Source organism: Emys orbicularis, chromosome 4 (genome assembly GCF_028017835.1).
Source record: "Emys orbicularis isolate rEmyOrb1 chromosome 4, rEmyOrb1.hap1, whole genome shotgun sequence".
Classification (NCBI taxonomy): domain Eukaryota; kingdom Metazoa; phylum Chordata; order Testudines; family Emydidae; genus Emys; species Emys orbicularis.
In genome coordinates this window covers 7196731-7209113 of record NC_088686.1, presented here as the reverse complement: position 1 = coordinate 7209113, position 12383 = coordinate 7196731, and the positions used below count along the sequence as shown (strand labels likewise).

General features: G+C 43.0%; 1 protein-coding gene across 1 annotated transcript; it reads left to right on the top strand.

Moving 5' to 3' along the window:
• The first annotated feature begins 201 nt into the window (after positions 1-201).
• On the top strand, positions 202-9397 carry VCPKMT (valosin containing protein lysine methyltransferase). Its single transcript, XM_065403859.1, has 6 exons — positions 202-425; positions 1607-1717; positions 2101-2173; positions 3242-3361; positions 5470-5579; positions 8862-9397. Exons 1-6 carry the CDS (start codon positions 202-204, stop codon positions 8896-8898), a joined length of 675 nt encoding a protein of 224 aa, XP_065259931.1. The 3' UTR covers positions 8899-9397.
• The last annotated feature ends 2986 nt before the right edge of the window (positions 9398-12383 follow it).

The following is a 12383-nucleotide window of genomic DNA, read 5'->3' as shown; positions in this document are numbered from 1 at the left end:
CATCGCGGGTGGGCACAGCCAGGGGGCGGGATGGGAGCACGACCTAGGGATACAGTCAGGGGCAGGGGGCACCATCCCCGGGGTAGAGGAGAAGGGGAGGGGGGGGGCCGTCTGGGGGTGGGCAGGGGCCCGAGGGGGCGGGGCGGCGGCGCCGCGCCGGGGCGGGGAGCGGCCTGTGCTGTGAGGAGCCGGGCCGGGGCCATGGCGGGGCCGGGCTTCGTGCGGAGGCTGGAGAAGCGGGACGGCTCGGCGCTGCGGCTGCAGCAGCGCGGCGCGGGCGGGGTGGGCTGCGTGGTGTGGGACGCCGCCCTGGTCCTGGCCAAGTTCCTGGAGCGCGGGGCCCTGGGCCGGGCCCAGCGCCGCCGCGCCGTGCTGGAGCTGGGCGCGGGCACCGGCGCCGTGGGCATCATGGCGGCCACGCTGGGGTAGGGCGGCGGCTGGGGGCTCGCCGGGCCGGGCCGGGCGGGAGATGAGGCGCCCCGGGCCATGGGCCCAGCTGCCAGGGTGGATCCGAGCTCAAGCGAACCCCAAGTCCTGGGGGGGATCTGGGGCGTTAGCTCGCCCCTTAGGGCCCCCCGCTGCTGATCCCCTAGGTCGGGGCTGCCCTCAGGGTATGTCCAGGCCACACACGCAGCTGGGGGCTGTGAGTCGGGTTTGAGCCCGAGCCCCCCGTCTGTGCGGGAATCACGAGGCGCAGCCAGCGCGCAGGGCCCGGGTCCTAGGATCCTGCTGTGACTCGGGTCTGTGCCCTGTCCGTCTGGAGTGTGGACACAGCTCAAGCTGCAGACCCGAGTCAGAAGGTCTGTGTCGTGTGGTAGAGCCAGGTCCGGTATTGTAAACCCAGGTTTACCGCGCTGTGTGGAGTGGAGGCTCAAGCACAGGCCTGGAAAAACCTAGTCACAAGCCCGGCTCCCACACACTTGGGCTTAGTGTTCAGTGTAGACATACCCAGAAGGTAGATCTATGCTGTAAAAAAAACCCAACCCATGGCAGCAAGTCTCAGAGCCTGGGTCAACTGGCTTGGTCCTAAAAATTACAGTGTAGACGTTCCTGCTTGGGCTCTGAAATTTGGCAAGGGGCATGGGGCTCAGAACTTGTGTGCCAGCCCGAGCCCGAATAATTTTTAGCCCTGCACCTGAGCCCCGTGAGCCCATGTTAGCTGATTTGGGCTGGTCGTGGCCATGCTCCAGGGTTTTTTGTTTTTTTTCCAGCATAGATTATGCTGAGTGACCAAAGTTATGCAAATTTACATTGGAACTCACCTGGGAGTTTAAAGTACAGGTGGGGCCTTCATTGCAAATATCACTGTGTTTTTATACAAGGATCCCACTTTGTAGGAGTTGTAGTAGAATCCTGTTTCTTGGTCTAACCCTCTTAAATTTTATGGCAAGTTGCATTTTGTGAGCCACGTCGTCTTTCCATCAGAATAGGAGTGTGAATTGCTGAAGTAACTCAGCACGTATTAAGTCATGACTTCAGTCTGCAGTAGCTTTCCAAAAGGAATGAAAGAGGTTACAGATATGTCTATTTTCAAACATTAATAAGGAGTCTTAAATTTGTGTTTCTGGGGCTTCCTTTTTATGAATTAAAAATATTTCTTTTGTAGGGCAGATGTTACGGTCACTGATCTTGAGGAACTTCAGGATTTGCTGAATATTAATATTGAAAAGAACAAGCATCTTGTCACAGGCTCAGTTCAAGCCAAGGTACTGAAATGGTTTGTATAATCTTTTAATCTTGATATTTAATTTATACACAATTGCTGTAGAACTTTAATAATAAATATTTGTTTTATCAGAGCACCTACGAGCCCTGATCACAGACCAGAACACCCTTGGGCTAGGTACTGTGCAAACACAACAAAAGGAGAGCCTTACCCAAAAGAGCTTACAGTCTAAGTTCAAAATATGTTTGGAAAATGTGATATGATAGATTACTTGTAAAAATGGAAATTCCCCTAAAATATACAGTGGAATAAGTAGTGGAGGATTTAGCCCAAAGTCATATAGATTTTGCACTAAATGTTACACTTTTAAAACATACCATTTTTTTTCAATAATTAAAATTTGCATTTTATATTTACCTGTTCACTTTTTCTAGGGGTGAAGATGTAAAAGAATTTCTGCCTGCACCAGATTATATACTTATGGCTGACTGCATTTACTATGAGGAGGTAACTATTTGAAAACTGTAGAAATAATGCATTTGATTGGAAAGAACCTGGGAATTTTGGATTTGGTGTGAGAGACTGGAATTCGTATTAAAATCTTTAAATAAATATTGCCACTAGTTTTCAATCTGTGTGGCTCAGAGGAACATTATTTGATGGCTGAGTATTGAATGATGAATTTTAAAAGCTGTAATTTTAAGAATGAGCAAATAACACATTTAGGGTCATGTGGCACGGGGCCTGAATCAGGTCTTTTGAGAGCAGTAATTCAGAATTGTGCCCAATCTTTTTTTTCCATGGAGTTGTAGGGAAATAAAACACTGGTAGCTGATATTGGAGAGTTTCACTGTCTATCGGTGGAAATCGTATACGATGATGCTTAAAGGCTCAGCATTATCTCCTACACGGATTCCCCATGGGTCTGTTGGGAGGAGAAACCATGCTTCAGAAAGTGGCCCTTCTGGTCCATCCCCCTCTGCAGAACTCTCTCCCTGTGGTACACCTGAGCTGAGGCTAGCACAAGATCTGGGCTGGGGAAGCAATCTGAAGGAACTATGCTTCTGACTCTTTTAGTTTTCTCACCAGCCTCCAGATCCTCCGCCCTACAACTCTGAGCCCTTTTTTCCTAGAGGACAATCTCTAGCCCTAAATCACATCTTAACATTAAGTCTGGTTAGATATTTTTTTAATTTTTGAAAACAGGTGTCTAAGTCCAATGTATTGCTGTGAAGAAAAAGTAATCTTGCATATTTCAAGGAAACAGCTACTTTAGCAGTGTAGGATATCCTTGGCTTAGATGATATAGATGTATAGGCTGATCTATGTATGTAAAATGTGTAAAAGGCCATTTTTTCTAAGCAATCACATATTGTAACTTGTTTTTCCATTTATCCTTTCTGCTACCTACATGTCACTTGTCCTAGGTACTGTACTAAATATAACTAGCTGTCTGAAAAGTAAAATAAGAAAGTGTCCAGTTCAGTGAAACTTGTCTCTAGTTATGGAATGTAGTAGTAGTAGTAAAGTGAACTTTGAAGTCTAAATGGCAAATACTTGATCTCTTTTGGGCAGTCATTAGAGCCATTACTGAAGACCCTGAAAGACCTTTCAGGTCCTGATACCTGTATCATATGTTGTTACGAACAAAGGACTATGGGTAAGAACCCGGAAATAGAGAGAAAATACTTTGAGGTAAGTGTCCTTTGCCGTCGCACATGCTTTGTGTATATGAGGACTGTGTAATGGTTCAGTTGAACTCTACAGATCCTTCTGTGTCTCTGTACAAGTACAATGCATAGTACAAGTCAAGTATGTTTGTTGTGGGAAAATTCCACGTGACTTTGGGCAAGAACACTTTTTCAGATGCAGGGAAGGAGTTAATCACCAGTTGCTTAAATTGTGTTCTGATTTATTGGTAGATGCTAGCTATGCATTTATTTAAATAATCTCCTTTTTTAGGAAAAGAAATTCTCTCTTTTTTTTTTAAACACCTTAGTTCTGCATTGATGCTTTTGATAATTCACATTCATTGTGAGCATAGTAAACCAGACTCACAAAGGGAGTCAAATAGTTGTCTGTGCTGCTTGAAAGATGTTATAAATTAAAGAAAGAACACCACATGTATAGGTCAGTATCTGCAAAAAGAATAATGTAGTCACTTTTATAGACATGAGTACATTAGCATTTTGATTTTCCTTCCCCCCCCCCCAACAGCTGGCTTGATGTTCCCAAACAGGATCTCAGAGATTCAAAATTAGTCCTTTCAGTTTTTTTAAAGAAATCTCATCAAAATGTTCTTTTGAAAGCATAGGCTTTTGGTATATTCAGAATATAGGTACAATTTTCAGAAGTGTCAGTGTGACTTAGGAGCGTAAGCCCCATTTTCACAAATGATTTAGGAGCATAAGTCTCATTGAAATTCAGTGGGATTTAGGAGCCGAAGTGCCTAAATGAGCTTGGAAAATCGGGTTTAAGCTGTTAAGTCACTCAGGGTATGTCTACACAGCAATTAAACACCCACGGCTGGCCCGTGTGACCTGACTTGGGCTTGCAGGGCTTGGGCTGTAAAATGGTGGTGTAAACGTTTGGGCTTGGGCTGGAGTCTGAGCTCTGGGACCCTGCAGTGTGGGAGGGTCCCAGAGCTTGGGCTCTAGCCCAAGCCTGAAAGTCTACACTGTAATTTTACAGACTTGCCACTTGAGCCCCGTGAGCCCGAGTCAGCTGACACGGGCCAGCGGTGGGTGTTTAATTGCTGTGTAGACATACCCACCTTAAGCACTTTCAAAATTTCCCCCTATATGTCAATATTGGAGCATGAGTACATGACATAGAGGAATTATATCTTGGTCTGGGAATCTCATCGTCACAGCATAGTACTTCATAGCTGGTAGAAAAACCAAATCATGGGTAACAGCTGGATTCCCCGGAGGTACTGCGGGCCAAATAGTCAGAAGTTGTGGAGGTGCTAGTGAGTCCAAAGTTTGGCCCTGCATCTGCAAAGCGCAGCTGTTGCATATGGGCACTGGGGCCTACAGAAAGCGTAGTATGGGCTGGGGAAGAGGGCAAGGATTTCAGAATAATGTCTGTGTATGCCAGCATTACCAATACTCTGAGCATTGCATTGGCTTTGGGGTATGTTTCATGGTAGTGGCCCTAACAATATCTTGAATGGTTTGGAACCAGGTTACCTGAGGAATACTGCCATGTTGCCAGAGTTGAGATCAGTGCTGGTGCTGGCGCCAGTGCTCCCACAATATAAACAAGAGTGGGTCAGATGTTCTCACGAGGTTCCTTCTTTGGCTTGCCAGAATCCAGATTAACTTCCCAGGCATGCTGCAAAGCCCATCTTGTTTCACTGGCATTTAGGGAGGTTGGGGGAAGGATGGGTGGTGATATGTGGTTCGGCCTAGTACTTTAGTTTTTGTGGAAGAGCCTTTTAATTGGAATTTAAGAACTGGAGATTTGAGGAATTGAAACACTATTTTGACTGATTTTAAGTTTTCTTGTTGGTTCTTAAATTTTGGGAAGTGCACATGACTCTGGATTTGTACCAGTTAAATTAAAATTAAAATAACTGCTGCGTGGTGTAAAAAAAAAAAAAAAAAAAGTTTGTTAATTAGCTAAATCAACAAACTTCTGTGGAAGAGAAGGATCCTTTGTGCTATCTCACTTCCTGAAGCATAGCTGCTTTATGCAGAATATTTTAGGACCGTCAGTGAAATGAATGCACTTAAAGGTATGTTAAAATGTCAACATTGCTAGAAGTATTTTGCTTACTACCTTTTATGTTTTAATAACAGCTGCTCCAGATGGACTTTGAGTTGGAAAAGGTTCCACTGGAGAAACATGATGAGGAGTATCGGAGTGAGGACATTCACATCTTGAACATCCGAAGGAAAAAAATGGCAGGGTATTTTTTATTGGCATATTGGAGATTGTCAAGAATTCTCAGAACTGTGGTTTACCTAGCATGATTTGAGCTGGTGGGTGAGTGTGAGGAGACAGAAGTAATATTCAGCCCCCATTCCCAATGCTACAGTATGCAGCAGTTACAGATACATACAAGTATAGGTTTCAGAGTAGCAGCCATGTTAGTCTGTATCCGCAAAAAGAACAGGAGTACTTGTGGCACCTTAGAGACTAACAAATTTATTTGAGCATAAGCTTTCGTTATACATTCCATGAGCAAGACTTTAGAGTGGTTAGGAAACAAGGTTAACGTCCAATCCACATTGCAAACTGGAACTACATTTGTAACCGGGTTGGGGACAAGCTAACTGGAACCAGGTTCCCTGATGTTGTATTTTATAATATAGGGTGGGTCTGAATGGCAAAGTTTAATAGCTTCGGAGGGAATAGTATTTCTGTCAACTTCTTGGTTGATACGCTACCTAAATAATTGGAAATGGCTGGCTTAATTGTGCCAGACAAGGGAACTTCAACTTTCCAAAACATCAAGCTTAAAGGTGAACTAAAAAGTTTTAAAAATAGATATCAAATAAGGCCCCAAGTCTGCAAATACACTTGAACAACACAGGCTTTAAAAGGAAGCTTAAGTTGAAATATTTGTAGAGAAAAAGAATTTCAGATTGTCATTTAAAAAAAAAAAAAAAATTTTTTTTTTAGTAGCAATTGGATGTATAACAGTGAATGCCGGTGAAAATGAGGTAGGATCAGAGGCTAAAATAGGGAAAGGACAAGTTAAAAATTACTTAGACAAGTTAGATGTATTCAAGTCACCAGGGCCTAGAATACTGAAGGAACTGTCTGAGGAGATACCTGAACCATTAGCGTTTTATCTCTGAAAAGTCATGGAAGATGGGAGAGATTCCAGAGGACTGGAAAAGGGCAGTTATAGTACCACTCTATAAAAGGGAAATAAAGACAACCCCGGGGAATTACAGGCCAGTCAGCTTAACTTCAGTACCTGGAAAGATAATGGAGCAAATAATTAAGCAATCAATTTGCAAACACCTAAAAGATAATAAGGTGATAAGTAACAGCATGGATTTGTCAAGAACAATTCATGTCAAACCAACCTAGTAGGTTTCTTTGACAGGGTAACAAGCCTTGTGGATGGGGGGAAATGGTAGATGTGGTATATCTTGACTTCAGTAAGACTTTTGATACTGTCTCGCATGACTTCTCATAAACAAACTAGGGAAATACAACCTGGATGGAGCTACTATAAGGTAGTAGGCATAACTGGTTGGAAAACCGTTCCCAGAGAGTAGTTTATCAGTGATTCACAGTCAAGTTGGAAGGGCATAACGAGTGGGGTCCTGTGGGGATCTCTCCTGGATCCGGTTCTGTTCAATATCTTCATCTTATAAAATTTGCAGATGATGCAAAGCTGGGAGGGGTTGCAAGTGCTTTGGATTAAAATTCAAAATCATCTGGATAAACTGGAGAAATGGTCTGAAGTAAATAGGATGAAATTCAATAAGGACAAATGCAAAGTACCCCACTTTGGAAGGAACAGTCAGCTGCACACGTACAAAATGGGAAATGACTGCCTAGGAAAGGGATCTGGGAGGTCATAGTGGACCACAAGCTAAATAGGAGCCAATAGTGTAACACTTGCCTCCCCCCCCCCTCCAAAAAAAAAAAAGCGAACATCATTCTGAGATGTATTAGCAGGAGTGTTGTAAGCAAGACACGAGAAGTAATTCTTCCGCTCTACTCTGCACTGATTGGACCTCAACTGGAGTGTTGTGTCCAGTTCTGGGCATCACATTTCAGGAAAGATGTGGAGAAAGTCCAGAGAAGAGCAACAAAAACGATTAAAGGTCTAGAAAACATGAGGGAAGATTGAAAAAACTGGGTTTGTTTAGTCTGGAGAAGAGAAGACTGAGAGGGGACATAACAGTTTTCAAGTACACCTCTACCCCGATATAACGCTGTCCTCGGGAGCCAAAAAATCTTACCGCGTTATAGGTGAAACCGCGTTATATCAAACTTGCTTTGATCCGCCGGAGTGTGCAGCCCCGCCCCCCTGGAGCACTGCTTTACCGCGTTATATCGGGTCACGTTATATCGCGGTAGAGGTGTACATAAAAGGTTGTTACAACGAGGAGAGAGAAAAATTGTTCTCCTTAACGTCTGAAGATTTTTAAGAGCAGGTTAGACAAACACCTGTCAGGGATGGTCTTCTAGATAATACTTAGTCCTGCCATAAGTGCAGGGGACTGGACTAGATGGCCTCTAGAGGTCCCTTCCAGTCCTACGATTCTATGATTTACGGTAAAGTTGTCTGTTTATTGTTTGGAAGAAAACAATAGCTGGGAAGCCCTGAGTTTGCTCATGTAATAAAATGCTTTAGTTAACGTCTTGCACATTTTACTTACCTTGAAAAGCATAGTACAGATGCTTTTATAGTGAATTATAAGGCAGTCTAGGTTCATTATAGCTCCTGAAAATGTCTGTCCTCTGAAATGGTATCTTGTAATCTCCTACAGCAAAACCTAGCAAATTCCAACTCGATAAAAGTATCCTACAGAAACAGTGCCCGAGACTACTACTCTTTCTTCAGTGCTGGAAACAGAAAAGTGTCACAAGGCTGTATGAAATTAGGCCTTTTGTACACTTATACCAATAGGCCCAGCATTTAAAGTGGAGATTGGAAAAGGGCAAACTGCTTAAACTCTTCAAAAAAAAAAGGTGCATCTCCAAAAAGCACTACAGAAAAATGAATAGTTGATGTGGGGGTATTGTTTTTCTAAATGGGACAATTGAGTTACTGTTGGATATCTTAGGTGTAACAACATTGTACTGGAAACTTTAAGGATACGTGGTTTCTAACTTGGAATTACCTATTAGAGCTAGTCATTACCATGAGTTTCATTATGTTCCCTTTAGGAATAATGCTTAAGACCATCTGCATTTGTCTGACATTTGCTAAGCATAGGAGTCAGTGGAAGGAACGCAATACAGTTTTATGTTAAACTTGCTGCTTGTTGTAGTGACAAACATTCTAATGCACAGCCTAGCACTGACGCTGGTCTATGGATCAGGTCCTTGGAGACGTTGTTCATGGTAGCTAGATCATGTTCTTTCTATATGATGTAATATGGAGAATATATTTTACAGAGTATAGTGACACAACATATCCAGAGCTAGTGTTTAAATACAAGTGGGCCATTTAAAAACCTGTGTTTGAGTTTTAAATCTTTTTTTTTTTTTTTTTTTACAGAATTTCCCATCGTGAGATCTTTGACCATATTATCTGATCCTCTGGAGAGAAGAGAGAGTGTCAATTAACTCAAAGAGGCTGTCTCCAAAGCTGTTCATGGCAAAATTTACAGAATGTCTTCTAGACAGCGGATTCGGGATGAGACATAAGGAGACAGTGGGTCATTCGCTATAGAACCACAGGCAGTATCTGTCTTAGAGAACAAACGAGATCTGTTAATATTGACAAAGCAGCCTCACCAAGAGAGAGCTAAAAATGGGACTGAAATGTAACCTAGACTGATGTCCTGTTCCATTCATCTGCATGGGCCATCTGTATAGATGGGAGGGCCACACTGGTGAATTGGAGACACATTCAGTGTGCTGAGTTCAAACAAATCAGATCCAAGCGTTCCATAACAAAGCCTGTCTGAACAGGGGGGCGTGCAGGAAGCTGAAGGTCACCCACTTTTCCCGAAGAGGAAACTCCTTATCCTGACTGAATTTCACCTTAAATTAGGAGTAGATGTCTATGTATACTTCATAAAGAGTTTGTACTTGAGATGGTTCTTGGTTAGCTTTTGTTCTGCACTTAGTTTTGTAGCCTTATCTATAGTTATGGGTTACTTTAACTAATTACCCACCTCAAGGTGGAGGTTTACACCTACTTTAATCTAGGAGAGATCAGCCCCCAAGAATGACTATAGTAGAGAGGTTATCAATAGAAGAGAGCCTGCCCCAAAGTGAACAACAGAGATGCAACATTGATTTTTCTAGACTAATTACTTTTATTAGCTAACTGAACAATACACAGTGCAGTCTGGTAAAGGAGAGACCAACCAATCCAGAATGATGGTATTTGCATTACTCACATAGAATATCAGGGTTGGAAGGGACCTCAGGAGGTCATCTAGTCCAATCCCCTGCTCAAAGCAGGACCAATGCCCAACTAAATCCCCCCCCCCTCAAGGATTGAGCTCACAACCCTGGGTTTAGCAGGCCAATGCTCAAACCACTGAGCTATACCTCCCCCCTTGCAGAAAAGCCTGAAGTGTTAGTTCTCATCCTTGCTATCATCATCATCACCACCACCACCACTACTAGTGGTCATCCTTTTGTTGTCTCCCCCCACCGAGGCACATGGGCCAGGAGACAGCTTTTCTGATGTGGTAGGCTGATGCCCACTTGGGTTCATACGTATTTATGAAGGTTTTAACCCCTTTTCCTTATTTGCACTTCCACACCTCACTGTGTTTGGGGTTCCCTGTTTGCATAGGCTAACTTTTTAGTTCCTCTCCTACTAATTAGCATTTACATCACTCAGCAGTTATTTTCAAAACATCAGCATATCACAAACTTAGACACCAGCTCAGCGGGTTTATTATTAACTTACTTATGCTAACTTATCCTAACGCCTAATTTGGCTAAGCTAAATATTTTACAGGCCTGAGTCATGTAGGCCTTGTGTTACAATATTAATTAATACTTCTATTTCACTTCTATATACTAAAGATACCTGATACCTTTTATCCTTAGCTACAGTTTGTATATTATTATTTATATGGTGGTGGTGTCTCGGGGTGCCCCAGTGATGCACCAGCACCCCATTGTGCTAGGCACGATGCAAACCCCACATAACAAGATGGACCCTGACATATGCTAGATTGTTCTACTTAACTCCGTATGTGTATTTATTTCCAATGTTAGTAATTGAAATGTCAAAATATGACTTTCTGGTGAGTTTAAAATAGTCCTTGTAACATGCTAATCAGGTCAGCTTTGATTGCTAAGGTCCATCTTAATGCTAAATGAATATTTAATGAGATTTAATTTTGGTAGAAAACCTTTTCTTGCTTCTGTGCCATAGTTTAATCAGACATGGCGAGATTGTGCCATCTTAAATCCATGAGTGGTTGCTTTGAGATCAACGGGACTACTTGAGTAAGGTACGGAGTGTGTCCCATCATTTTATATTGGTTACATATTACAAAATGTGGCAATATTTCAAACTTCAAAAACTTATATGTTTGGTGCCAGTGAACATTACTTAAACCCTAGTCATGGATTACTTTGTAGGGATTAAGGTTTAACAATACAGGGCAAGGCATTTATTGAGTCGGTTGGTTAAATTCTGGCTCTGTGGCTTCTGTTTAATGCCCCTTCATAGCATTCCTTGTAAACCTTGCACTTCGCTGCATAGTCTTTGGCTCTGAAGCATGGCCAACGTGGATTGCACTCTTATTTTAGTATGCAGTTGTGAGTTTGCCCTTGAAATGTAATTGTTCTGTCAACCTATAATGCAAGGAATTTGGTAACTTTTCAGTTTTACCTACATGGGGAAATCTACCAGCATAATTATACCGCTATAGTTATACTGATAACTTTCTGTGTGAACGCTCTTTTTCTAGAATAAGCATTCACATGGGGAGTTGTACAGTATAACTAGATAACTATGCTGGGAATTTTTCTTGTGTAGACAAACCCGTAAGCTCCCTTTGAGCTGAGTGGGAGCAGAATCAAGTCACTGAAAACCCTCCCTACTCTGGCTAGGCTAACGTGGAAGGGTTTGCTGGGGGAAGGAGAGTTGCTTCTTCCCTGTCCTTGCCTCCCATTGAAGTATTCAGTCATCACAGCCGCACTGTACTTTGTCAGGGCAATGAGTTTCCATTGCTAAGGTAGGCCTTGGAGCAGTATTTCTAACCACCGTGGGTATCTACGTAAAGTAACCGAACTACTTGACTTTGAGATTTAAACTTTCAATATTTTTCTTATCACAAGAGTTCAGCTTTTAAAAAATGTTATGAGGAGGAATGACGGTGGCTACTATAAATTATAATCCACCTGTCCAATTGGCTTCTGCACTCTTTAGTTGTGTGTTTCTAATATGTGAATTGTGCTCCTTTAAGGAGAGTGGGAAAGCCCTTTCATACCCCCCATGCTATTTAAATGGTAACATACAACTGCTTCCACCCAGTAAGAGGGGGAGATGTTAAAACTCAGCTACTTTGCATGGCTTCTTGGCACGACTTCAGTTTTATGTAGAGGAAGCTTTTTAACCCAGCTGGAGTCAAGGACCAGTCCTTAGACGTGATGCTGTTTTATTCCCAACTCCTGCCTTCTGGAGAGATGAGTTGGGGCGATGCTTTCAGAAAGACACTTCTCAAGAGGGGGCAGCAAAATATACCCCCTAAAAGGCAGCTTGTTGTTGCCTTGTTGCGGCAACTGTGGCGTGGGGGACTGGTAACTCTGCTTTTGTTGGCTGGCTCTTGCTGTGGGTTCCCCAGAAAGGCAAACTCACTTCTGCTGCATTCTCTTTCTTGAAACTCACTTTCAGCAGGTTTAATTAACACAATGGTGAAAACGAGTCTCGTTGCTGGCAAGGGCACCTTTTATATACTACGTCTCCTACCAGTTCAGCTGTAGGCAGGGCTGCAGTGGCTGGACCCATTTTTACTAGTGCAGTGTCAGTTCAATCTGCTGGAAACAAGTGTGATCTATCCGGTAAGATGAGAGGAAGGTGCCTATCGGATGATTCCCACAGTGC

Coding starts and splice junctions, on each gene's coding strand:
- VCPKMT (XM_065403859.1), top strand. CDS start 202: ATGGCGGGGCCGGGCTTCGTGCGGAGGCTGGAGAAGCGGGACGGCTCG. Junction 2,174..3,241: donor ACTGCATTTACTATGAGGAG/GTAACTATTTGA, acceptor TCTTTTGGGCAG/TCATTAGAGCCATTACTGAA. Junction 3,362..5,469: donor TAGAGAGAAAATACTTTGAG/GTAAGTGTCCTT, acceptor TTTTAATAACAG/CTGCTCCAGATGGACTTTGA.